Source organism: Lynx rufus, unplaced genomic scaffold, assembly GCF_022079265.1.
Source record: "Lynx rufus isolate CCGP_SWC_20201006 ecotype Redwood Valley unplaced genomic scaffold, mLynRuf1.p SCAF_2, whole genome shotgun sequence".
Lineage (NCBI taxonomy): Eukaryota > Metazoa > Chordata > Mammalia > Carnivora > Felidae > Lynx > Lynx rufus.
In genome coordinates, this window is record NW_025814834.1 from 116,470,993 (window position 1) to 116,498,882 (window position 27,890).

At 49.2% G+C, this 27,890-nt stretch overlaps 1 protein-coding gene across 3 annotated transcripts; it reads right to left on the reverse strand.

Moving 5' to 3' along the window:
• Positions 1-3: 3 nt before the first annotated feature.
• On the reverse strand, positions 4-9,523 carry ZNF687 (zinc finger protein 687). Of its 3 annotated transcripts, none has more exons than XM_047082589.1 (9): positions 9,452-9,523; positions 3,492-5,614; positions 3,176-3,354; positions 2,624-2,800; positions 2,373-2,535; positions 1,866-2,201; positions 1,656-1,768; positions 1,243-1,384; positions 4-1,097 (listed from the first exon to the last, which is right to left on the reverse strand). In XM_047082589.1, the coding sequence occupies exons 2-9, from the start codon at positions 5,595-5,597 to the stop codon at positions 603-605; spliced, it is 3,711 nt and encodes a 1,236-aa protein (XP_046938545.1). In that variant the 5' UTR covers positions 5,598-5,614; positions 9,452-9,523; the 3' UTR covers positions 4-602. The 3 variants fall into 3 exon arrangements, with proteins under 3 accessions (XP_046938545.1, XP_046938546.1, XP_046938544.1); XM_047082590.1 differs by lacking the exon at positions 9,452-9,523 and adding an exon at positions 9,328-9,396; XM_047082588.1 differs by lacking the exon at positions 9,452-9,523 and adding an exon at positions 8,656-9,033.
• Positions 9,524-27,890: the final 18,367 nt, after the last annotated feature.

Sequence of the window (27,890 nt, forward strand, 5' to 3'; positions counted from 1 at the left end):
GAATGGGGATTAAACCATGAGCAGTTTTAATGGTCTGGTTTTCTCCCTCCCATTTCCCCACTGTTAGTATTATTACTACAAGAATAAAGGATTCCTGAGAGCCTGTCCACTCCTCTCCCTTGGGCCCTCCCTTGACAACACTCATCCCCACCAACCCCCTCTGGATTTCTGGATTAAAAAAAAAAAAAAGTGAAAGGCACTGCAGGGGTGGGGGGCTCAAGTGCCAGGGAGTCTGAGGGGTGGTACAGGGGCAGGGCCAGGCCCTTGAGGGTGGAGAAGCATCCTGAGGGCCCCAGTGGCCTAGGAAAGTCCCTCCTCCCACCCCCAGACCCACCTCGGGGGTCTGCAGCAGGAGAGTAATTAGTGTTGGGCTCAGAAAGGAGGAATGGAGGGCCCATTCTACTAGGACCCACGGGCCAAACCCAAAGGGGACTGCAAACCACTATAATCCTCAAAAGCCTGTTGTGTTTGGGGGATGGGGGTGAGGAGCTGAACAAAATGTGAATTAGGATGAAATCCCTAGTCCAGGGACCACACAGCAGCAGTGACCCAGGCTCCCGGCAAAAAGGGAGGGGAGAGGGCTGGTCAACTCAGGCCCAGGCCTAGTTGTCCCCACTGCCCCCTTGCCGAGCCCTGATGAACGCCATGCCGTGTGTGCGAAAATGGGTCTTGAGGTTGAGGGGGCTGTCGCAGCTCTTGCCACAGACCTTACAGGTTAGCGGGCCCCCAGAGGCAGGCAAGGGGGACTCTCCCCCCTCTGGATCAGACCTCAGTGGAGGAGGGACCTCTTCCCCATCACCCAGGCCCAGGGCACTGGCACCACCCACACCCCGTTTCTTTTTGTGGCTGATGAAACGGTGCCGGCTCAGCGAGCCCGGGGAGGCGAAGCACAAGCCACAGTCGAGGCACTGCTGGGCACCGCCGTCCACCCTCAACCCCACCATAAGGCTCTGCTCCACTGAGCCACCACTCCGGTAACGCAGGGGCCCGTGGCCTCCTGAGCTGGGCCCACCCCTGGGGGACTTGGCCGGGGGTGTTGTGCTGTCAGGCTCCTCACTACAAGAGTCAGAGGACTGGCGGCGTTTCCGTCCTGGCCCCTGGAGGAGAGAGTACAGAAACTAGGCCTCCCCATCACCCCGCATGGTCCCGGGCACACCCACCTAGCTTCCCGAGGCCAAGGCCTAGAATCCTGCGGCGTTCCAGCCCCAGGGCCCTGACACAGTGGGCCGGGCCTCTGCCTACCTGGGCTCTGGCACCGGGGCCCCGAGCCAGGGTGCTCCCCCGGCCAGGGGACTGGGACCCGAGTGGCAAGCCATGCCGAACCTGGACGTGTTTCTCCAGGATCAGGCGGCTGCTGAAGGTGCGTTTTCCCTCTGTGCAATACCTAGAGGGGGAGAGTGCGGAGCGTGGGCACCAGGGGAACAGCCCAGAAACCAAGGCCTAGGACTCAAGGTTGGGTGGGGTGGGGTGGGGTGGGGCGGGGCGGGACGGGGGGGGGGAGTGGGGGGCTCCCAGAGAGGAGATCTCAACCTTCAGTCCACTCAAGACAAGACTCGGGTTGGCAGGTACTTAGTGGGGCTGGGGGCATGGGGTGGGCGGGTCACTTGCTGGGCAGAACGAGGAGGGGGACGAGGCGGCAAGCAGCCAAGGGTTACCTGCATGGGTAAACTCGCTTGATCCCCTCATGATTGACCCTGACGTGGCGCCTCAGGCTGGGGGCGGAACAGAAGGAGCGCTCACACAGGCGACAGGGAAACTTTTTCACAGACTGGGAGAGCAAAGGGCGGGGCAGCTCAGAGCCAGGCTCCAGGCCACTGCCCCTCCAAGGCAACACAGACCAATGCCCGAGGGGGAGCCCCACTCACCTTGCCATGCTCCTTCTTCATGTGAGCCACATACTCATCTCGCTCGGGGAACCAGGAGTGACAAAGGCCACAGGTCCAGCCTCCAGGGCCCCCGCCCCCACCACCCTTGATGCCTTTGCTCCCTAGCTCCCGCCGGGGCCGTTTGGTTGGGCGAGGGGGTGAGGGGGAGCTGGGTAGTTCTTCCTCTTCCGAGGATGACGACGACTCCTCAGTGGGGACGGTTGTTCCTCCCCGAGACACATCCAGCTCCTCGGGCTCAGCCTTGGGGGTCGTTAGGGCACCCGCGGCCCCTTTCCCAGCAGTGTCCTCCCCCTGGCGCCCGGACTGATGGGTGTTCTGAGAGAGGGAGACAAGGGTGCAGCCGTTGCAGGGGAGGGCCTGGCTCAGCCAGTGGCATTTGCTCCCACACCCCCACTTCCTGAAGGTCATGTGACCCCAGCCCCAGGTCACCACAGCTGAGCACACCACCCCACCCCCACCCCCGCCTCTGTCCCTTAACTTCTATACCTTGAGATGATCCAGCATGGTCCTTTTTTGGGCAAAAAGCAGAGGACAAGACGGGCACTTGAAGACGCTGACACGCTGGGGCAGCAGGTGCTGGTCGAAGTGTGAGGAGAGGAGGGGTTTGTGAGTGAAGACCGTGTCACACATGGCGCACTTGTAGATCATCCTGTGTGGGCGGAGAGGACAGTGCAGACACCCTGGCCAGCAGGGCCCCAAGCCCACTCCGGCCCGCCCCACCCCCTCCCAGGTCTCACTTGGCCTGCTGCGCATGGAAGCTGGGGTGCTGGGTGTACAGGTGGGCGTGGGCACTGGGTGCAGACTTGAAGGCCATGGGGCAGATGGGGCACTTGTGGAAAACCTCGCAGTGCGACGTCTGGATGTGGGACTTGATGGAGTTCACACCCCCAAACACCACTGCGCAGCTAGGGCACCTGGGGGGCACGGAGCGTGGAGGTAAGGTGGGGCAGCTCCAGCCTGTCCCCCAGCCCTCTCATCCCGGGAGCCGCTGGACTTAGAAGCTCATCGGCGATGGAGCATGAGCAAGGTGGGGACAGGAGGGGTGAATAGACCCTGCTCCTTGAGGGAGGCGTGTGGAGAGTGGTCTGGGGCTTTCTCTGCTCTCCATGGGGGCAGGGCAAAGGCAGACAGATCCCAGGAGGAGGGGTTCAGCAGGGGAGATGGGGCGCTCCCTGAAAGACCGGCTAAAAGGCTGGTACCGGGCCACAAAGTGCCGAGCTGCACAACGGTGGGCTTGGGGGGCGGGGATAGATGGTCTCAAGACAACGGGGCAGGAAGGCAGGAGGCACCTGTATCCCACACGGCGAGACAAATGCAGACAGGCCTCCCGGAGATGGGTCTGGAAATTGGCTTGCAGGAAGTTGCCCCCACACTCAGGGCAGACGTGGGGAGGCCGGTTCTTATGCATACGCTGGTGGGCGCTGAAGCTGCAGCGATTGGGGAGCATCATGGGACAGGTGGGGCACACCTGTCGAGGGGATGGAAACAAGACAGTGAGCAGTGGCCTGTCCGCTGTGACCTCCCCTAAGCTCCCAACCCCCTCCCAGGTCCTACTCCCCGGGCATCGGGCTCTACCCCGGGGAAGGGCAGTGAAAGGCAACTCACAGTGCTGTTGGCCCCAGGGGCGGAGGGCCCAAGCTGCTGGAAGTGGGCAGCCATGCCCGCCTTGTCCCGGCACTGCTCCTTACACTCCAGGCAGCGAAAACACGTGTAAGCCGAGGTGGCAGGGGCAGCAGGGGGCTCGGAGGAGAGCGGCAGCACAGGGGCCTCGGCAGGAACTGCGGTAATGGCAGCGGTGATGGCCCCGTCCCCCTTGCCCAGGGCAGGCAAGGCTGGAGGTCCGAGGGCAGGAGGGACAGCCAGCAGGGGCGTGATATCCGGCTGCCCCACCATCTGGTCCAGAGCAACGGGCCTCATGACCAGGTGTGAGCACTGCATGACAAGTCCTTTGTCCTTGTGCTCTCGGGCATGCAGCAGCAGGCTGCACTTGTTGAAGAAGACCAGGCGGCGGGCGCAGTGGTTGCAGGTGACCTCGATGCGCATGCTCCGGCGGTCATAGTGCCTCGCCAGGCTCTTCTCCAGTGAGAAGGCATCCCCACACTCAAGGCAGCGGTAGCCGGTTGGAGGCAGGGCCAGCCCGGCCTCGGCCGGAGGACTCAGGTTGGGCCGGTAGGCAGGCAGCAGGTTCTTGCTATTGAGGACCTTGTTGAAGGCCTCTACCAGGCTAGACTGAGTCCGCGAGATCACCGTGCCACCGCCCACCCCGGGCCCGGGGGCCGGCTTGGAGGGCTGCACCATCACCACCGAGGCACCGTTCACCTTCTGCCCCCCAGCCCCCAGCCCCACCCGCCCCTCGGCCTTGGGCAAGGTTTGGGGCACCAGACCTAGCACATTCTTAGCCATCGTCTTAGGGCTGGTGGCAGCACCTCCAGGCAGAACCACGGCCTTGCGGGCCACGCTGGCCGCCATCAGCATGGCCGTACTTGCGTTCTGGATGGTGGCCACAGGAAGCACGGTGCCTTTTAGCCGTGTACCATCACCCAGCTGGACGCTCACCACCTTTGGACCCTCAGGGGTCGGGGGCGCGGGGGATAGCTTCAGGAGGCCAGCCTCAGCTAGGAGGGTCCCTTCGGCCAAGGGGGCAGGGGGTTCGGGATCTGACGGGACCCGGGTTACCGTCCTTGTGATATTCCCGCAGGAGGTTTTAATGGTCTTGATCCGCACCTTGAGAGGCCTTGAGGAGCTGGAAGAGGCAGGGGAGTCGTTGCTGTCCTCATCTGCGGCCTCGGCTCCACTAGAGGGACTCTGGGGACTTCTGGGGGAAGACTTGGCCACCGGCCCCTCCTCCTCCTCTTCCTTCAGGGGCTGACAGCGGGGCACTCTGGGGGAGGCAGGAGGGCTCTGATGCCCTGGAGACTGCTTGAAGAAGGGCACCCCCGCAACCTGGGGAGGTGAGGCGCCGGCAGGAATGTCCATGGCCTCAGGGCTAGAGCCAGAGCCTAGCCCGGCTAGGCCCGGAGGATGAATGGGGCTGCAGCTGTCTTGCTTCAAGGTCCCCAGAGGTGGGGGAGAACCAGACGACAGCAAGGCTGGGCCATTCTCCCGGGACAGCTCAAAGGGAGAAGAGAAAGGAGGTGGGGTCATGGCCCCTTCCTGAGGCGGGGAGGGTGCAGCGGGAGGGAGGGGATCAGGGTGCTCCCCTGGCTCAGGCCCAAAATGAGCAAAAAGGTCCAAAGGAGCTTTGCCTTCCATGGCTTTTTCTTTCCAGGTACCCCCACTGGGAGGAGCTGGAGAGTGGGGTGTACCTGGAAGGGATGACTCAGGGCCCCCAAAACCATTCTGCATCAGACGATGTCCCACAGGCCCTTCCTTAGTCACCCCCACAGCCTGGGTCCCGTCCCCTCCTGAACTTCCAGCCGGGGACTCAGGCTGCTCGGGACACACAGTGTTCTTGACAATGACGCTGACTGCTGAGATGTCTGGGGGTGGCAGGCCATGATCAGAGGCCTGGGCTGGAATCTCGGGGCCATCCCGGGCAGCTGCTGCTGTTGCCTCTCCAGATTCACCCCCTACGCTGGGTTCTGGCTTCCCTGAGTCTCCGGGCCCCTCATTTTCTTCTGGCCCAGAGTGGATGGCTTCATTCGCATCAATGTCAGGGATGTCAAAGGCAGCAAGGAGGTCGTCGAAATCAGGGGTCTTCATGTCCCCCATGGCAGCGGGTCCCCAACCTGATGAAAACAGAAGAAAGGAGGAGAAACTGAGCCCTCTGGAGGCAGGGACCCCGGCCCTCCTCCCTGGAGAGTTCCAGCTTCACCTGCCCAGGACCTGCGCACAATGTGACCTGGGCACACCTTTACCGCTGCGCAAATCCTAGGGAGCTGGTGGAGGTCTGCCAAACCCTAAAACTGAAAGAGAGGTAGTGTGCACATTCCAGGGAAGACACCAAGATCCAGAAAAAGCCGAGGAAAAGGCACTGCTCAGAAACACAGCTGAGAGACAAGGGCAACAGAGACAGACGAGTTCAGTGAACATCTTGGTTAAAACTGCCTCAGCCCCTCCTGGGCCCTGCACAGAACCAATCAATTAATCAATAAAGGAGCAAAATGTACACAATGCTCTGGGGCTAAGGGCTCATTCAAGGCAGCACGGGACCCATTCACAATTTCTTCAGGGATCTTCTGGGGGTCCACAGAGATCTGAAAGGTCAGTGTACAAAGAGACAGTGACTTAGACCAAGATGTAAGAAATGATTCCAGTTCCAGCTTTATCAATGGCCTGCTGTCCACTGCCTTACTTTTGAAAAGGAGGGCCAAGTAATCCATACATTACAGGGTGAGTCTGAGCATGATAGGAATCGTAACCCTGAGAGTCAGAACCCAGAAGATTTGTTATTACAGCTGGGACAAACAAGGACTAGTCAGGTCAAGGAGGAGCTAGGAAGAAATAAGCACTGAAAATCCAGGACTGGGGTCAGAGAGAAGAATCAGGGGTTAAGTCTGGGGACTTGGGGTCATCACTGGCACCTGGAGATCTAGCTTGGTTACCAAGGAGAAGTGGACTGAGGGAAACCACCCAAGAGACCAAGATGGAAAGAATAAGACACAGGAACAGAAAGAGACAAAGAGACAGAGGGGAAAACCGTGACGGCACCCTGGTCACAAGGGCCCCAGCCTAGGCCTCTCCTGTCACAAACACCTGCTGCTAGCTCACCTACCTTCCCCAGAGTGCCTCTGCCCTCCCGTGGCCCTCCCTGGGCCAGCCCCTCCTCCCTTCCACTCTCCCTGGATCCTGCTCTCTCAGGGCCAAAACTCCAGGGTAACTTACCCAGCACAGCCGCCACAAAGGGGAAAAGCCAATCCCCCTCACTCCTGTCACTTCTGCTCTGAGCTCCGAACTCATACTCCTCCCCTTTTCATTTTCCCTTGGCAACACCAGTCCAGGAAGTCTCGCCCAACCCCAACCTGGCCCAGTGTATGCGCCCGCACGTGCACGCGTGCACACACACGCACGCGCACGCACACGCGCGCGCACACACACACACACACACACACACATCCCACAAGACTCATATGGCACTAAACCAACAAGAAGGATAGCCTAGGGCTTGTGGGGAACCCGGGTCTGTTCCTCACCAGTTTCTCCCCAAAAGTGTTTCCATATCTAAGAGGAAGAAACTGAAGAAGTCTCTGTCCTTACACATTCTCTGCCCAGGATGCAAGCCACTTCCCAGGGCCAATTCGCTCACCTCCTGCCAGCCTTTAGACCGAAACTGGAGACAGTCCCAGCAGGTGGCAGCTGGCAATGCTGGGAGGAAGGTAGGGTAGAGGAAGAGGGTACCAACTAGATTAAGAAAGGGAAGTTTCCCCTCATCACCCCCTACTTAATTCTGCAGTTTCTGGGTTTAAACACAGCCCTCCATCCCTTGCCTCTGCCCTGATGGAGAGCCAGGGCCCTCCTCTGCCTGGCTGTCTCCCCAACAGGAGAAACCCGAGCTACCTTCCACCCTGGCCACCAGAAAAGCGGGTTGGTGAAGCACAGATCACTGGGGACTACAAGGAAACATATGCCCACTCACCCTCCCCAAGCAACTCCCCCTTTGGCGTCCAAGTGACTTAGAGGTCATGCGATAGCCAGGAGCGGACAGTCCAGCAAGCAGCGGGAGCTCAAGGCCAAAGAGGCTCCCCCCCACCCCACGGCTGAGGCCTTTTCTCCGGCCGTTGTGCCCGAACTCTTGGGCTCCGGCCCTCCCCCCACCCCTTTCCTTCTGTTCTTCCCCAAACACCAAAGGAAGGGGCTGAACAGGAAGAGGGTGAACTGGCCTGGGTCGGGAGGGGGCTCCACTGCCCTTTCCCCTGGCCCGGGGCCTGCAGCGCAGAGGAGGGCGAGGGGCCGGCGGCCGGGGGCGATTAGGCTGCCGCCAAGCTGGGCAGAGGGTGGAATTAAGTCCCTGCCATCTGCCGAGGGCCGGCGCGGGGAGATGTCCGGGGTTTAGAGGAGGAGGCGGGGTGTACAGAGGAAAAGCCGCTGGGGAAACTGAGGCGCACCGCGCTTCTCTCGCTCCCACCGGCGTGCGGAGGGAAGGACGGGCGCCGGCCAGGCCAGGCCCCACGGGATCTGCCGCACAGCACCTCCCGGCCCAGGACTTCACAGGAGTAGGGAAGGCGCGTGGAAAGAGAGGAGTGGGGAGGGGACGGTCTTTGCGTGACTCGCAGCTCTCCGACCGGGGTCCGTCCCAACTCCGACCTCCTCCCCCCTCGTCCCGGCGCAGCACAGCCTCCTCCTCCCGCAGACTCCCGAGGATCCCTCGAGACTCGAGTGAGCCGAAGGCGCGCAGCGGACCGGGGCGCGAGCCTGAGTCCCGCCCGGGCCCGGACGCTGACCCGCACCCAGTCGGGGTGCAGGCTCCGCTCCGGCCAGGCCCAGCTCCCCCGCCCCCGCCCCCGGACACGGACACCATTTTAGGTCGCGACATCCCGCAGCCTCCAGTCACCGGGCCGCGCTTCGGACGCCTCTTGGGCTCGGGGCGCCTAGACTTGGGGACCCTGACCCTCCCTCCACGTTTACCCGGCAGGGGGCTGTGCTTTCAACAGGCTGGGAGTTTCGCCCATCCGCCTCAAGGGATGGAGGCGCCGGCGGGGCCTTCCTAGAAGCCGCCCCAGGGGGGCGGCGCGGAGAAGGGGGTAGTTGACCAAGTGGGGGAGGGGCGGGGGTATTTACCCGCCCCCCCGGGGGCGGGGCCAAGGGCGGGTATTACCCCAGGTATGCTTACTTGTTCCGCTCCAAGTGCGGGCCGAGACCCGGCGGTCTCTCGCCTGCTCCCACCGCCACCGCCACCGCCGCCGCCCTCCCCGCGGCCGCCGCTACTTCCTGCTTCTCTCCCGTTCAGCCTCCCCCTCCTTCAGCTCCCTCCGCGTTCCAGGTCTGGGCTGCCCGCTTCCGCACTCGCCATTGGCCCACGCTCCCGTCGTTCAGCACTGCGCCCCTCCCGGCCCCGCACTGGGTTGGTCTTAAGTACTGCCGCTCGGAACTAGCCCCTCACAGTCCTCCCAGCCTCATTGGGCAAGGAACCTAGTCCTTCTGAAGATGCCTCTCCCCATTGGCTGCGCCGGGCCCACCTGCCCCATCTGGGCATCTCAAAAATGACTGGCTTCCGCTACAGTCGCTTAGAAAGAAGCCAATCTGATCCCCTGCTTTCCCTCTAGAGGCGGTGACTACCCCAGGTGCGTCTCCGCCCCCTCACTCCCTATTGGCCACAATCCTTGAAGCCTGCAGTTCACTTATGCAAATTAAAAGAACTCTCAGCTTCTATTTGGTGGGCACTTTGAGGAGCGCCTCGTTGACTCCTAACGAAGCCCGGATGCGTAGATCCGCTTGCATTGTCTTCTCAAGCTAAACCCCAATGTCAGTCATGCCGTGCAGAAGTCACAAAATGGGACGTTACCCAAAACATTACGTCATCTGGTTGACCAGTTCCTTGCAGTCTTCCTACTGTCTAAATCGTCATATAACCTGCACGGATGGGGTTCTCGCGCGGGCCAGCTCCTGGGCGATGGCGTTACCCCTACCTTCTCCCTCTGCAGGAGCGCTTGCAGTGGGGGCGGGATTAGTTAAGAGTGTGGAAGGAACCGGCACCAGGAGCCCGGGACGGCTTTGCAGACCGGAAGTGGAGGAGAGGTGACGTTAGAGTGCTGGCGTGGCCTGAGCCATGTCGAAAGGGATCTTAAAGCGGCATGCTGGTAGGCTTCCTGAGCACGGGGACTGGATGGGACCGACCCTCGCTTCCATTTCCCATTTTAGGGCTCTCCTTTTCCCCGCCCCCAGCACGGGGTGGGGGTGGAGTCGAAGCCGGTTTTCCCGCGCTTTGTTGCCACGCCCCCTGGAGGCGGGAGAAGGGGTGGGGATCCTCCGTAAATAAGTTGCTTTGATATTCATAATACAGATGCTAGCACTGGCTGCCACCTCGCGCGCGGGCTGGCCTGTCCGCGAACCTCCACAGCCGGTCGCGTACGCAGCAGCTCAGCACCGGGACGCGATTACTAAAAGCGGTTCTGTTATCCTGCACAGGAGTCACTGGACCTCTGGACCTAGGACTCTCCTACGCGCCCCGAGACTTTACACGGGTAATAGCGACTGTATTGAGATGTCAATCAGAGTCTCTGAGTGGAAATCTTCGGGCCACCACCATGGAAATCTATGGTTCCATCGGGCAAGGCGCTCGACCTCCCTGCACCGATTTTTCTCTTGGATAAAATAGGGACTATAATACCCACCGACATGATTGTTTTTGTGAGGATTACACCCGTTCAGAACCTAAAAGTGCTTTGTAAAGTGATGGGCAAATGGAATCAGTGCTCCCCAGTCGGCCGCCTTCTTTGTGGAGGTTTGCCTGCAGTTAGTTACCCCGGCTCACAGTGTTCTTCCATGTCTGAACCACTAGCTAGAGTAGCTTCCTGGATGTGGCCAGACTGCATTCCATTCCCACCTCCTTCCCTGCGTCTTCCTGCATGGAATAATAATTACCACTGATGCACACGTACTATGTGTGGGACCTATTATAAGCACTTTATATGTATTAACTTATATAATCCTTGCCACAACAGCGTGAGGGAAGTACTATTATTATCTCCATTTTACAGGGGAAGAAATTGCGGCAGACAGGTTAGATTAGGTACCTTAACCAAGGTCAAAGGCAGTGGAGTTGAAAGTCCTAAAGGTCTGGAAAGCTGAACACTTTCGCAGATTCCTTTGTCAGGAGGATTGTGAATAGAAGTTTGTTCTTCAATTAGATGCACTATTCACTCAATTAAGAAATACTCTAATTCAGGGGCACCTGGGTGGCTTAGTCAGTTGAGTGTCAGACTTTGGCTCAGGTCATGATCTCCTGGTGGGTGGGTTTGAGCCCTTCGCGTTGGGCTCTGTGCTGACAGCTCAGAGCCTGTGAGCCCAGAGCCTGGTTCGGATTCTGTGTCTCCCTCTCTCTCTGCCCCACCCCTGCTTGCTCTCTGTCTCTGTCTCTCAAAAATGAATAGATTTTAAAAAAAATTTTTATAAAAAAATGTTATTGTTATTATTTTTTTTAATTAATGTTTATTTTTGAGAGAGAGTGCCCAGCTGGGGAGGGGCAGAGAGAGAGAGAGAGAAGGAGACACAAAATCCAAAACAGGCTCCAGGCTCCAAGCTGTCAGCACAGAGCCGGATGTGGGGCTCAAACCCATGAACCGTGAGATCATGACCTGAGCTGATGTTGCACCTAACCAACTGAGCTATCCAGGCGCCCCAGAAATATTTTAATTCAACCAATACCTGAGCACCATCTAGGAGTAAAATAATGTAGACACTGAGGATACAGCAGTGAACAAAGCAGACAAGAATTGCTGGCCTTATGAAACATACTGAGAAGACAAACGATAAATATGGCAAATAAGTAAGATAAATAGAAGCATGTTAGAATCTAACTGCCGGGAGAAAAATTAAGCAAGGCTATTAAGCCATAAAAAGAAATGCGAGGAGCTTAACTGCATATTGCTAAGTGAAAGAAGCCAACTGGAAAGTCTATATACTGTATGATTCCAACTATATGACATTCTGGAAAAGGCAAAACTGTGGAAGCAGTAAAAAGATCAGTGGTTGCCAAGTGTTCAGATAGAGGGAGGAATGAACTGGTGGAACACAGTGGATTTTTAGGCAGTGAAACTATTCTCTGTGATACTGTCATAGTAGATACATGACATCATACATTTGTCAGAAACCCTATTGTAAACTATGGACTTTAGTTAATAATAATGTATCAATATTAGTTCATTAATTGTAACAAATGTACCACACTAACACAAGATGTTAATTAGAGGAAAAACTAGGGGGAAGGAAGTATATGGTAACTCTAATTTCTGCTCAATTTTTCTATAAACCTAAAACTGCTCTAAGAAATACTCTATTAATCTTTTTTTAATGTAAAAAATAAAGCAGGAGGGGGGTACCTGGGTGGCTCAGTCGGCTAAGCATCTGACTCTTGATCTCAGCTCATCTTGATTTCAGGGTCGTGAGTTCAAGCCCCACATTGGACTCTGCACTGTGTGTGAAGCCTACTTAAAAAATAATAAATAAATAAATAAATAAATAAATAAATAAATAAAGCATGGAAGGAGTACAGGAAGTGTGGGAGGATTGTGATGGCCTTTCTGAGAAGGTGGCATTCAAGTAAAGGCAGAAAATTGGTGACTGAGCCATGCAGCTATCTGCATTGCTATCTGTGAGAACATTGCAGAAAGAGGGAACAAATACAAGGTCTTGAGATGGGAGCATGTTTCAGAGGGATAAGGGGTGAGATGAGTGGGTCAGGCCACCAGATGCTTTCGGAAGGACGTTGGTGTTTTCTCAGAATGGGATGGGAAGGAAACATGATGTAGTGGCCTGACTTAACTTTTAAAAGGGTTGAATGTGCAGGGAAGTGCAAATCAAAACCACAATAAGATATCACCTTATGCTTGTCAGAATGACTAAAATAAAAAACAAGAAATGGCAAATGTTTGCACAAATGTGGAGAAATGGGAACCTTCATGCACTGTTAGTGGGAATGCAAACTGGTGCAGCCGCTGTGGAAGACAGTATGCAGGTTCATCAAAAAATTAGAACTACCCTATGGTCCAGTAATTGCACTACTGGGTATTTACTCAAAGAATACAAAAACACTAATTCAAAGGAATACACATGCCCCAATGTTTATTGCAACATTATTTACAATAACCAAACAGGAAGCAACCTAAATATCCATTGATACATGAATGGGTAAAGAAGATGTGTGTGTGTGTGTGTGTGTGTGTGTGTATACACACAATGGAATATTACTCAGCCATAAAAAAGAATGAAATCTTGCCATTTGCAACAACATGGATGGAACTAGAAAGTATAATGCTAACTGGGATAAGTCAGTCAGAGAAAGACAAATACCATATGATTTTACTCGTGTAGAATTTAGGAAACAAAACAAGAAAAAAAAAAAGAGAGAGAAGCCAAAAAACAGACTCTTAACTATAGAGAACAAACTGATGGTTACCAGGGGTGTCTGGGGGTCTCAGTCAGTTAAGCGTCCAACTCTTGGTCTCGGCTCAGGTCATGATCCCACTGTTCATAAGATTGAACCCCACATGGCTGGCTCAGTCAGTGGAGGCCACAACTCTTAATCTTGGGGCTGTAAATTCAAGCCCCACAATGGGTGTACAGATTACTTAAAAATAAAATCTGGGGTGGGGGGAAGGCGGGGGGAGAACCAGGAGAATATCGTATCCTTAAAGTCACCAAAAAAAAAAAAAAGCGTTTCAAAGAGGAGGAGAAAAGAATGATCAACTGTCAGATGCCACTGAGAGATCAAATAAAATGAAGCCTGAGAACTGATCAATGGAATGGGTTAAGCAAAATTGAGGTTATGGGTGAGCACGATAAGGACAGATTAAATGGATTAGTGGCAACAAGAGCTTGCACATAGTGGTTTCAAAAGAATGATAAGGGGGTAGGGGAAACAGTGACTGTGGACAGTCCTTTCCAAGGAGGGAAGGAGAGGAAAGGGGTGATAACTGGAGGGGAAACAGAGGTGAGGAAAGGACTACTTCAAGATGAAGGAATTTCACTATGTTAGTACACTGAGGGGAAAGATCCTGGAGAGAGGAAAACCTGAGGTTGCAGCAGAGATAGAAAAAAGTTGTGGAGCCAAATGGTTAAAAAGATGAGGGGCGCAGTCTAGTTCCCGAGTGGAGGGACATGTAGAGTTCACCCATAAGGACAGGAGGGAAGGCAGAACGAGTGGGCTTGGCAAGGAAGCTGTAAAAATCTCTCCAGTTGCTTTTGTTGCTGCTTCAGTGTAAGAAGCAAAATCGTCCCTGGAAGTGGAGCTGGAGGTTTGAGGAGAGGGTGGGTAAGCTATAGGCATTCAGGAGCCAATCAAGGGGCTGAGAGGCCAGAGGGTTGGAAAGCTCATTGACAAGAATACTGAAATTAAGAAGATAGCTGTAGTGTGGGAAAGAGGGAAGGGAGCGGGGGCGCAGATGGCTGCAACCGAGAGAGGTGGTGGTAGTTTAATCACAAGGTACTACTACGTGTGTGTGTGTGTGTGTGTGTGTGTACGTTACCAGCTCCCTCTTAGCCCTTCCCAGGGAATAATTATTACTATCTGCTTCTATCACCATCGATTCATTCCATGTGTTCTTGAACTTCATATAAAATGAAATCATAGAGGGGCGCCTGGGTGGCTCAGTTGGTTAAGCGACTGACTTTGGTTCAGGTCATGCTCTCATAGTTTGTGAGTTGAAGCCCCTGCATCAGACTCTGGGCTGACAGCTGAGAGCCTGAAGCCTGCTTCAGATTCTGTGTCTCTGTCTCTCTCTGCCCCTCCCCTGCTCACAACTCTCTGTATCTGTCTCTGTATGTTTAAATAAACATTAAAAATTGCTTAAAAAAATAAATAAACTGAACAATTGACTGGCATTAGTATAACCATGATGTTATATAACCACCACATCTAACTGCAGCCATTTTCATCTCCCCAGAAGAGAACCCTGTATGCATTAATTGTTCCATTCCCCATCCCCCAAGCAATCTGTGTTGTTTCTGTGAATTTACCTATCTGGTTATTTAATATAAAGGGAATCATACAAGATATGACCTTTTATACCTGGCTTCTTTCACTTAGAATGTTTTCAAAATTCATCCAAGAAGTTCTTAATTTTAATAAAGTCTAATTGATCAACCTTTTATTTACAGTGAGTGTTTTTGTGTCCTGGTTAAGGTCAAGAAGTTTTTGTGGTTTTTTTTCTAGAAGCTTTATTTGTTTTACTTTTCACATTTAGGTTCAATGATCTATTGTGAATGGATGTATATGGTGTGAGGTTAGGGATCATAGGTCCCCCCGGCCCCATATGGATATTCACCATTTATTGAAAAGACCATCCATGGGGCACCTGGGTGGTTCAGTGGATTAAGCGTCCATCTTTTGATTTCTGCTCAGGTCATGATTCCTGGGTCATGGGTTAGAGCCCCATGTTGGTCTCTGTGCTGAGTGTGGAGCCTGCTTAAGATTCTCTCTCTCCCTGGGACGCCTGGGTGGCGCAGTCGGTTAAGCGTCCGACTTCAGCCAGGTCACAATCTCGCAGTCTGTGAGTTCGAGCCCCGCGTCGGGCTCTGGGCTGATGGCTCAGAGCCTGGAGCCTGTTTCCGATTCTGTGTCTCCCTCTCTCTCTGCCCCTCCCCCGTTCATGCTCTGTCTCTCTCTGTCCCAAAAATAAATAAACGTTGAAAAAAAAAAAAAAAAGATTCTCTCTCTCCCTTCCCTCTCTTGCCTTCTCCCCTTCTCCCAAGCATGTGTGTGCATGTGCGTGGGTGCTGTCTCTCTCTTTAAAAAAAATAAAAAGAAGAAAGAAAAGAAGAAAAGACCATCCTCTCCTCCCACCAAATTGCAGTGTAGTAGCATTGTGTTCTTGAAATGAATAGTTCCAGTAGTAACCAGTAACTTCCTGATATCCTCCCAACTTCCTAATCATGACAAAGATAGCAGTTTCCCTGGCAGACTGGTTCCGCCATTTTCTGAGAATCATTCCTGGAAACCCAGACTAGAGCCTGCCCCTGTAACCTTTCCGAGTACTTTGCAAACACCTGATTCAATACATTGAATTTCTTTCTTAAGATTGGATTTTGATTTTTGCACTGAACACTGACCAATTGAGCCCTCACACTTACGTGTGCTACTCATCAGGCTTGTCCCCAGTGTTGTTGGTGCATATATTGTTGCCTGGAGCTTAAATTTGTCTAATTTTCCCAGCAGCTGCCTTGTTACCAGGTAGGTGGAACTATGGTGACAAAGAAGGGAAAAGCCTTCTTGTGGTTTATTTTAGACTGTTGCTCCCAAGGGAAAAGTGAGCCACTGAAGTGGCCATAAGTGAGTGTGCAGAGTGTAGCCCAAGTCTGCTCAGTCTCATCCTACACACCACAGTACTCACCCAGGTAGACTCAGCCTTCAGACACTAGAAGTCCTCACACTCCCTGATGCCAACACACCCTCTTCAATCCACATCCTCCCCCTACGTACCTCATCCACAAGCATCAGCACCTTGGCCCCATGGCTCTGTGTGTGTGTCACTCATTCCAATCTCCCACCTGAGTTCCAGAGTGCCGCCCAGAAATGCCACAGACCCCACTCCCGAGACCCCACGATAAGAACCAAATTCACCTCTTTCTACCAAACGTCTCATCCCTGGTTTTACATTTTAGGGAAAGTTAACACTACTAATCCACACACGGAAATCTGGGAGGCATCTTTTACTCATCCCTCTTCCTTATCTATCACCCATGATGACCAAGCCCTGCCAATTCTACCTCCTTAATATTCTCATACCCACTTCTCAGGCCCATAATCACAACCCTTGTTCCAGCCAGCATCATGCTCAACCTGGTTGTTTGCAACAGATTCCTTATCTTTGCCCTACCCTAACTGAGGATTTTCTTCTATAAAACAAAGCTAATCATATTCAGAAGCTTAAAACCCTTCATCCTCTCCACATGCCTGCACATTGGAGGGTGCACATGTGAGGGTGAAGTAAAGACATTTTTACACCAACAGAAACAGAGAATTGAAAACCAGCATATCTCCACCACAAGAACTCTCATGGGATTGGCAGCTCTTTTTTGCTCATGGGTCTTGTCCCTCTGCTTTAATAAAATCACCTAAAGAAGAAGAAGAAGAAGAAGAAGAAGAAGAAGAAGAAAGACATTACAGGATTGCCTTCTGGGAGAATAAAAACTATCTCAGAAAGAAGGTCTATGAAGCAAAAATCAGTGAGAAAAAATTAATAAACTTGTGGGTTAAGCTAATGACTATATCTGACTTATGTGGTTTTAAAGCAGGACAGACTTCTGGGTGTAGAGGATATGTTATATATACTCATTTGTTTTTGCTCCTTCCTGAAATCTACTGCAATGATAATAAAGGAATTTAAAAAAAAATTTAATGTTATTTATTTTTGAGAGAGAGAGAGAGAGAGCGGGGGAAGGGCAGAGAGCGAGGGAGACACAGAATCTGAAGCAGGATCCAGGTTCCGAGCTGTCACACAAAGCCCGATGCGGGGCTCGAATCCACAAGCCACGAGATCATGACCCGAGCCAAAGTCAGCCGCCCAACTGACTGAGCCACCCAGACCCCCCAATAATAAAAGAATATTTAAGAACACATAAGTTCACAAAGACAAAGAGAATGGAAAGTGAAATTCTGGGAGCTAGAAAGCAGATTGATATACGTAACTGACTGCACAGACCAAAGAAAACTGAATTCTACGTCAGAGGCCAAAGCTGCAAGACAAGTTGGTTAGATTGCAGGTACCGAATCCCATGATTATCAGGAATCAGCAACGCCAGGTATTTCTGAAGGGGATGCTAAAGGCGGGGTGGAAAATAGGAAAACTATTTGAAACTCTAAGGAGGGTTGTATCCGAGGTCCCCTGCTCCATTCCATGCCCTTCTGTGACTGTCCCTCCTCCACCATGGCAGAAAGGTGGAGTTTAATGCTCCAGAGAGGGCAGGAATATCATCCTAAAAAAAAAAAAAGGAGGACCAAAAGAACATTTACATCCTGAATTCTGAGAACCCCAGCCCTTTCCCCAAACTCAGTACCCAGAATGCTAGCAATCAGAACCATACTTTCCAAGTAGGAGACTGGAATATGCTTGCTTGGAAGGATCTGATCTAAAGATCCTGACATCAGGGATTCCCCCAGGAAAAGGCCTGGCCAGATATGCTAGAAAGAACCTTACAGCTAACAGCTCCCCACCAAGGCTCAAAAATATCATCTCCCACACACCCCGAGACAGTAAAACTTAGAGGAGGTAAAACCTGCCCTGCCATTCATGAGGCTGAGATAAGAGATACAGAGAGCCCCTGAGGTGAACAAGAAACACTATTTCTCCCAAGGTACATAGCGATAAAGTTCGTAAAACTCCCTTTCTGTGACTATTGCTTTCTCACGCACTGAGAAACTCTGTTCTCTAAATTCATAGGCTAAAGAAACACTGCTGTTTGAAAGCATATCAGTGAGAGTGAATCATTCTTTCTTTGCCTGAAGGATTCAAGTCACCTTGAGACAGAGAAGCAGTTTTGATTTACAGCCCAGGTGCAGAGCCTCAGATAAGGGGTTTCTGGACACAGTATTCCACATCAATGTTTACTTCACAGTCCAGCCCTGATATTGACCTCTTTGCACGGATCCCTATTTACCTGGAGCCTATTAGAACACTGTTTCTTTCAAATTTCACCCAAGCCTGGGGTGCCTGGGTGGCTCAGTCAGTTAAGTGTCCGACTTCAGCTCAGGTCATGATCTCCAGGTTTGTGGGTTCGAGCCCCACACTGAGCTCTGTGCTGACAGCTCGGAGCCTGGAACCTGCTTCGGATTCTGTGTCTCCCTATATCTGCTCCTCCCTTGCTCACGCTCTGTCTCTGTCTCTCTCTCAAAAATAAATAAATGTTTAAAAAAATTAATTTCACCTAAGCCTTATCCTTGCCATAAGTCCTGTCGTACATGGATCTCTTCCTCTGGGGAGGTACCTGACAGTTCCTCTGGTCTGTGGTCTCCCTCACTGCACCACAGGCCGATCCGCCCATGTTGGCTGTTGGGTTGGTTGGGCTAGGACAACTCTTTCAAAGAAAACTAGAGGCTTTGGCTCAAAGCAAGAAGTAAACCAAAAATGAAGTCCAGTGTCATATGAGAAATGGGATCCGACACAGGCAAGAAGTAAGGAGAATCGCAGGGTGAGAGTGAAGGGAAGTCACGGGGGGGGGGGGGTGGCGGAGAGAGCAAAGAAGTCAGAGAGGATCAGGCCAGGAGCCTCCAGGAAAGACTTCAGGGGGAAGGTGAGATTGATTGGGTGCTTTCAGAGGAAATGCAGACAGTTGGAGAAGAGTTTGGGGTCAGTCAGCAACAAGAAGAAGAAAGGCACTTCAAGGAAGGAAAAGTATCATAGGGACACATCTATGAATAGCGTTTACATAGTCAAAATAATGTAAATTCTGAATAGTCCTTTAACCAAAGTTGTTATATAATTATATGGAGGAAGTGGGGAGGGAGGGTGAGAAAATGGAACAGGTGAGTCTTCCTCTTCCAGTTTAGAAATCCATGCATAATATTATAAAGTAAAAAATCAAGTATTCACAATGTAAGATGCTATTCAGAGATGCGGAGATAATTGATAAACTTTGAGGTACAATATTTGAAAGTGGTTGCTTCTAGGTAGGGGAGAATGGGGAGAGTGGGCTGGGATGTGTTGTTTATGACAAGTATTGTAACTGTTTAACTCCAAATTATGCACGTGTATAACTTAAAAGAAAATGAAAACAAGAAAAGGTAGAACTGGGCGCCTCAGTGGCTCACTCAGTTAAGCCTCCAGCTCAGGTCATGATCTCACGGTTTGTGGGTTGGAGCCCCGTGTTGGGCTCTGTGCTGACAGTATGGAACCTGCTTGGGATTCTCTCTCTCCCTCTCTCTCTGCCCCTCCCCTGCTCATGCGCATGCTCTCTCTCCCTCTCAATAAATAAATTTAAAAAAAGAAAAGACAGAACTAAAATCTTGAGCATAACTGCATATTAGTTGGGATGGATTGATTAAGGTTATTCTAGGGTTTTAATATTGATTGTTAATGGAGTGCCTGGGTGGCTCAGTCGGTTAACCATCCGACTTTGGCTCACGTCATGATCTCACAGTTTGTGAGTTGGAGCCCCCAGACTGTGCTGACAGCTCAGAGCCTGGAGCCTGCTTTGGATTCTGTGTCTCCTTCTCCCTCTGCCCCTCCCCTGCTCACGCTCTGACTCTCTCTTTCAATAATAAACGTTAAAAAAATTTTTTTTTAATTTTTTGATTGTTAAGTTAAATGTTCAAGTTAAATTTTTTCATTTTAATATTAGTAAAATAGAAGCAGAGTACATCATTTCCAAGAAGGTAGGGAGAAAAAAAGGAATGGAAGAGAACTCAAATAGTCCAAAAGAAGACAAGAAAAGAGAAAAATAAGTAAAAGACTTAAAAAGTTCTGGACAGATTAAAACCACAAAAAACAGGAGCACCTGGGCGGCTCAGTTGGGTAAGAATCTGAGTCTTGATTTTGGCTCAGGTCATGATCCCAGGGTCATAGGATCGAGCCTTGAGTTGGGCTCAACATGGAGCATGGAGCCTGCTTAAGATTCTCTCTCTCCCCCTCTGTCCCTCCCTTGCTCTCTGTCTCAAAAAATAAAAATAAATTTAAAAGAATAAATAAATAAAACCACCAAAAAACATTTGCTAGAAATGAATGCAATGATATCATAATCATAACCAACTTAAATAAATTCTTCAATTAAAGGTAATTTTTAATTATTAGGCTAAATCATAAAAAGTAATATCCAGCTATATATTGATTACAAGAGACATACCTAAAACATAAAAAATATAAAGGTTAAAAGTAGAAGAATAGAAAATATATTATTTTCTATTATAACATTATTGTATTTTCTATTATATATTATACTATTTAGGCAAATACTAACCAAAAGAAAGTTAGTGTAGATGTATTAATATCAGATAAAATAAAATAAAATTTGTAATAAAAATTACTTACAGATAAAGAGCTACTATATTGATTTGTTTCAATTCACCACAGACATGATAATTATAAATCTATATGTTCTTTTTTATTTTTTTTAATTTTTTAATGTTTTATTTATTTTTGAGAGAGACAGAGACAGAGTGTGAGAGGGAGGGGTAGAGAGGGAGACTCAGAATCCAAAGCAGGCTCCAACACGGGACTCAAACTCATGAACTCTGAGATCATGACCTGCGCCGAAGTCGGATGCTTAACTGACTGAGCCACCCAGGCACCCTTATATGTTCTTTTGTAATCAAAAAAAGAATTAGGTTTATGTATTTATTTTGAGAGAAAGAGAGAGTGAGAGAGCAGGGAAGGGGCAGAGAGAGAAAGGGAGAGAGACTCCGAAGCAGGCTCCATGCTGTCAGCACAGAGCCCGATGCGGGGTTCAAACCCACAAACTGTGAGATCATGACCTGAGCCGTAACCAAGAGTCAGATGCTTGACCGACTGAGACACCCAGGCGCCCCGTATTCTTAATAATATAGTGTCAACTTTATCAAGAAAAAATTGACAGAACCTTCCAGGAGAGATTGATAAACCCACCACACTTGTGGGAAATCTTAACCTACATCCCTCAGTTAATGGATGGATCAAGAAAACAGAACAAGTATATATAAATATATGTTTTTCATTAAGAATATGGAAGATTCAAACAACACAATTAAAGTTTTGACCTAATGAACTTATATAAAACCCTGCAGTCAATCACTAGAGAATACATTTTCTTTTTTCATATGCATACAACACTTTAAAAGATTTACTGAGGGGCTCCTGGGTGTCTCAGTTGGTTAAATGTCCAACTTCAGGTCATGATCTTGTGGTTCGTGGGTTCGAGCCCTGCATCAGGCTCTGTGCTGACAGCTCAGAGCCTGGAGCCTTCTTCGGATTCTGTGTCTCCCTCTCTCTCTGCCCCTCCCCTGCTCTCTCTCTCTCTCGAAAATGAATAAACATTAAAAAAAATTATAAAAAAAATTAAAAAAAAAGATTTACTGAGACATAACTGACATACAATGAGCTGCACATATTTAAAATGTACAATTTGATAAGTTTCTTTTTTTTAATTTAAGTATTAGATAAGTTTCAACTTAGCATACATCCATAGGACCATCACCATCATCAAGATAATGAACATATATTCATCAATCCCAGAAGTTTACCCGTGCATCTGTTACCTTGGGTGGCAATGGAACTAGTTTAAAGATGCCATTTTCCACCTCTTACAGCCGCTTGTGACTATGTGACTACAGTCCATGCATATAAGCATGAAAAAGAGTGCTGTTTACTGGATGGATCCTCCCAGAACGCTCCTTCAAGAAGGAACAGACAGCTGGCATATACCCTTTTTAGTCCTTTTGATCTTTTTCCCCTTTCCCCACTTTCTGTTTCCTGTTTGGAGCACAGACCTGACGATGGAAGGATCTTGTGATCTGGAGCCACACTGAGGATGGAAGACATGGAGAACTGCAAGGAACCTGGAAAGCTGAGGAAGCCCTGACACTATGTTGGCCCTGGGCTGTCTACGTCCAGACTTCATTCCCTTGAGAGAAAAGTTAACTTCCATCTTGTTTAAGTCTCTATTTCCAGTCTCAGTTACAGACATAGACGTAGTTCCAATTTGATGCAAGTTGGAGTAGTGTCAGTGACAGTACCTGAAATGTGGCGTTTGCTTAGGGGAAGTATGTTGGGCAATTGTTTAGGGGAGGATTGGTTCTACTGCCATATGGAAAGCTGGAAACGCCTGGTATTTGCAAACCACTTGATCAAATGGTCGCTCATTGTACCTTAGAAATCTACTAAGCAAGGGTTTTGTGTTCCGGTTTGTTGGTGCTGCTGCAAAATTCTGCATGAGACACAAAATTATGCTTGAACCAGTCTGTAAGCAGAAAAGAACAGAAAGAGAAGAGAAAAGAAAAAAGGAAAGGAAAGGAAAGGAAAGGAAAGGAAAGGAAAAGAAAACAGAAATAACACCACTAAGGAAAGCACTCTCTCTCCCGACACACACACACACACACACACACACACAGGAATATAAAAGTTGACGGAGAGTCTCATTATATGGATGCTTTTGGATTGAAAAAGCCAATTGCAAGGCGCCTGGGTGGCTCAGTCGGTTGAGTGTCTGACTTCAGCTCAGGTCATGATCTCACAGCTCGTGAGTTTGAGCCCCGCATCAGGCTCTGTGCTGACAGCTCAGAGCCTGGAGCCTGCTTCTGCTTCTGTGTCTCCCTCTCTCTCTGCCCCTAACCCACTCACATTCTGTCTCTGTCTCTGTCAAAAATAAATAAACATTAAAAAAAAATTTTTTTTGGGGCGCCTGGGTGGCGCAGTCGGTTAAGCGTCCGACTTCAGCCAGGTCACGATCTCGCGGTCTGTGAGTTCGAGCCCCGCGTCAGGCTCTGGGCTGATGGCTCGGAGCCTGGAGCCTGTTTCCGATTCTGTGTCTCCCTCTCTCTCTGCCCTCCCCTGTTCATGCTCTGTCTCTCTCTGTCCCAAAAAAAAAAAAAAAAAATTTTTTTTAAAGAAAGAAAAAGCCAATTGCTTCTCTACCCCAAACTGAAGCAGTTGAGAATGGCAAGTGCTAAACAGTCACTCACTAGGAGATAACACTGTGGCCCCCAAGCCTTTTTCAAGCACCTTTGGTTAAGAGTTCTGTGCTTGCCAACAGTGCAAGACCTGCAAAGATCAACTTAGCCGGGTTACCTTCCCCTTCAAGCCTTAACGAATTGGGGGAATGGTCAGGGCACAGAGGACAATATGCAAATCATGAGTTTCTAGCCTCAGTATGATATCTTTGGCCACAGTAACTCATGTTTAAGAATGGACTGGAAGCTATAATTATTTCATGAAACTATGTTAACAAAACAAAAACAAACAAACAAAAATCCATACCTGGCAACAGTCTGGCAAAACATCCTGGACCCACTACACATTAGTGGCTCCCTCTAGAGGCAGCTGCCAGAGATGTATAGCACTCAAGAAGAGAGAGCATCACTAGGGGGCACCTAGGTGGCTCAGTGGGTTGAGCGTCCCACTTCGGCTCAGGTCATGATCTCACTGTTCATGAGTTTGAACCCTGCATCGGGCTCTGTGCTGACAGCTCAGAGCCTGGAGCCTGCTTCGGATTCTGTGTCTCCCTCTCTCTCTCTCTGTCCCTTACCTGCTCTCTCTCTTTCTTATCTCAAAGATGAATAAATATTTAAAAATTTTAAAAAAAGAAGATATCTATCACCCACACAGGACTCTGCAGATGGTCAAGAGTGGGGATTTTCCCAGGAGCAGAACGAAAGTGAGCCAGACAGACCAACTAAGGCATGTACTCTCCTGTCAGGGCAGGTTGTCCTTGCCCCCTCCCAGACTTGATATACACTGTTGTTCTGGTTGTGTATTTCCATGTAACACAGCCCTCCAAAACTTCAAAATAGCAGTCATTTATTATCCCCACAGCGTCTGTGGCTCCCAAGGGTTTGGCTGGGTCCTTTGGCACAGGGCGTCTCGCGTGGCCGGAGTCACACCGCTGGCACTGGAGCAGCGGAGGGCTGACTAGGCATCATACCCTCTCCGTACATTCTCAGGGCTTCTCAGTGGCTCTCTGTAGAGGCTACTTTGGGCTTCCTCACAAGATGCTTAGCTTCAAGAAGGAAAACCATAGGCTGAGGATGGTGACACAGAGAGAAGGAGCCTGGGCCCTGATGAGGATGGGGCTTCTGTGAACGACCTACCTATGGACTTTTTACACGATAGAAAAATAAAACTTCAATCTAATTTAAGTCACTGTTATTTCTGGTTTCCATTATTGGCAGCCAAGTGGAGTTTCCACCTTAAAGAGTAAGCCTTTCGTACTTGACTATCCATAGGGGCAGGGATCCCTTTGGTTTTGGTCATTTTTATTCCCTGAAACTCATATACAATCTGGCACAGAAGAGGCATTCAGTAAATACTTGTTGAATGAATGCATGGCACTTTATGTTATAACTGGTTTACTGAACTGTCTGGATTCAATAAGTTGTGAAGCATCACCACCCCACCGCATGCCATCAGCCACTACTCTCATCCCTGCCCTGTCAGCAACCTTCCCTATCCCTGGGACACATTTCTCAAATATACTCCATGGCTTTCTGGTTGTTGTCATGGATTTCAAGTCTCAAACCACCCATTTTTAAAACTCATGAGGTGTGGAGTGGGAACCCTTAGAACTTGTAAAGACTTTAAAAATTAGAAATTCTTAGTCCTTTGAAAGCAGGGTCAGGAGGTTTGAAAATTCCTTTTGGGGGACAATGACCAAGGAGAAAAAGCTTACGGGAACTCAAAGACTGGCTCCTCCCTCATCCACCACACAGCAAGACCCACCAGCTGACTTTTTCTGGACCCTCTATGAGCTTTCAATTGCTCTTTGGACCTCACACTTAAGTCAGAACAGATAGCCAAGGATCAACTGAGAGTTGAAGGCAGCCTCAGACATGAAAGACAAGAAAAGGAACCAAGAGAGTAATGGAAAATGAAGGGATCAGAAGAAAATTCCAGGGGCACCTAAGTTGGCTCAGTTGGTTGAGCATCCAACTCTTGATTTCGGCTCAGGTCATAATCCCAGAATTGTCGGATTGGGCCTTGAATTGGGCTCTTTGCTGTCAGCATAGAGCCTACTTTGGATCCCCCTCTCTCTCTGCCTCTCCCCTGTTCATTCTCTCTCTCGCTCTCTTTCTCAAAAATTAATAAACATTAAAAAAAATCTCTATCACTGGGGTGCTCGGTAGCTCAGTTAAGCATCCGACTTTGGTTTGGTCACGATCTCATGGCTCGTGAGTTCGAGCCCTACATCAGGCTCTGTGCTGACAGCTCAGAGCCTGGAGCCTGCCTCGGATTCTGTGTCTTTCTCTCCCTCTGCCCTTCCCCCACTTGTGCTCTGTCTCTCTCTCTCTCTCTCTCTCTCTCTCAAAAATAAACAAACATTAAAAAATTTCTCTCTCTCTTCCTCTGCCCTTCTCCTCCACCCATGCATCCTCTCTCTCTAAAATAAATAAATAAATAAATAAGTTCCAAAAAACTGAATATCCTCAGAAAGATAAGAGAAGATAATGCACCCATCATATAAGAAGAGGATACTATTTTTCAAAGGAACATTCAGACAATAAAAGACTTCTCAGACATTAAAAGTATGAAAATGGAAGTAAATAAATTAGTAACAGGATTCTAAGATAAGTTTAGGAAATACCCTGGAATATAGAGTAAAAATACAAAGAATGGAAAATAAGAGATAAATACAAGAAAATTAGAGGTTCAATCTAGGGGATAGAATATTTGATTAAGAGGAGTTTTGGAAAGAGAGAACAAATAGAGTGGTTGGTAGGAAATTATTAAAGAAATATCTGGGTAACATTTTCCTGAACTGAACTTTCCAGATTGAAAGGGCCTAACACAATAAATTTAAAAAAATAAAGAAACGGGGGGCACCTAGGTGGCTCAGTCGGTTAAGCATCCAACTTCAGCTCAGGTCATGATGTCATGATGTCATGGTTCATGAGTTTGAGTCCTGCACTGGGCTCTTCGTTGGTGGTACAGAGCCTTGGGATTCTCTCCCCCCACCCCTGCCCTTGCTCGCTCTCAAAATTAAAAAACAAAGAAAGAAAAGAAAAGAAAAGAAGAAAAGAAAAGAAAAGATTTTTGAAAATCAAAAACCCAAGGGTTTTTCACTATGAAATTTCAAAGTAAATATTAAGAGAAATTTCTAAAGGCTTCCAGAGAGAAAATTAGGTTGCATACACGGAATAGTCAGTTGCATACACAGAATGGTACTGGATTTAGTAATACTCCCAAAAACTAGAAAACGATAGGGGCAATGCCTTCAAAATTCTAAACAAATATTATTTTTAATCTGGAATTCTATACTCCTCTAAGCTGTTTCCAGGCATGCAAAGACAGGAAATTTACTTTCTGTGCTCCCTTCATCACAAAGCTGTTAAGATGGTAAAGTATTAAAACAGAGCAGTGGGGTGCCTGGGTGGCGCAGTCAGTTAAGCATCTGACTCTTCATTTCGGCTCAGGTCATGATCTCACAGTTCATGATCTCAAGCCCCAAATCAGGCTCTGCACTGACAGTAGGGAGCTTGCTTGGGATTCTCTATCCCTCTCTCTCTGACCCTCCCCCACTTGCAAGCACTCTCTTTCAGTCAAAATGAATAAGTAAACTTAAAAACAAAAACAAAAACAAAAAAAAACAGGGGGCACCTTGGTGGCTCAGGTGGTTGAGCATCTAACTCTTGATCTCAGCTCAGGTCATGAACTCATGGTTGATGAGTTCCAGCCCCACATGGGGCTCTGCATTGGCAGTGCGGAACCTGCTTGGGATTTTGTCTCTCCCTCTCTCTGCCCTTCCCTTTCTCATACTCTCTCGTTCTCTCTCTCAAAATAAATAAATAAACTTAAAAAAAAAAAGCATGAAACGAGGGAAAATCAAAACATGGTATCCAGGAAATAAAGGATTGAGCCACACAGAAGAGAAACAAAGAAATTCCCTGGATGAAGATATAGGAAAGCCAAGACAGCTTTGCAGCAGGCCTCCTGCCACCAGATCAGCTAGACATCACATGAGGTCAATAGGCTACCTACTGTGTTTGACCAACTTGAGAGCTTTACACTTCTAAAAGAAGGAATGAAAAGAAAACCAACAACAAAAAACCCAAGGCAATTGTAAATTCCAGGAAAAACAAAAATGTGCGTAAGAGGCAAATTTAGTCTTAATATTCATGTGGCTTAATTGTAAACCAAATTTACATAGTCATAACTATATAAAAATAAATACTTATTTATCCTAAAACGCACCAAAACAAATGAAACCAAAAACCCAATAACTATGATCTACTATTGGAAAAGGTGATGAGTGCTGCATGTGGAGTATTTAAAGAATGAAATCCTAATCTTCTATCACAGAAAGTGTACTAAGTAAACTAAAGATTTTATTGATTTTTTTACCAAAATTTGTGATAAAGTCTTTTTATTTTATTTTTTTAATGTTTATTTATTCTTAAAAGAGAGAGACAGAGAGAGATCATGAATGGGGGAGGGGCAGAGCAGGACACAGAATCTGAAGTAGGCTTCCGGCTCTAAGCTGTCAGCATAGAGCCTGACGTGGGGCTCACAAGCTGAAGATCATGACCTCAGCCAAAGTCAGATGTTTAACCAACTGAGCCACCCAGGCACCCCTGTGATAAAATTTTAAAGTGACATTTATTCAAAGCAGTAAGACAAAATTTTATTTTGTTTCTGATGAGCTATGGGTCTAGTTTTTGTTTTTTTAAAGAATGTTTAAAGAATGCAGCAATTATAAGAACAGGGATGGGCCTATAAAGTGCAAGGAGAGGAT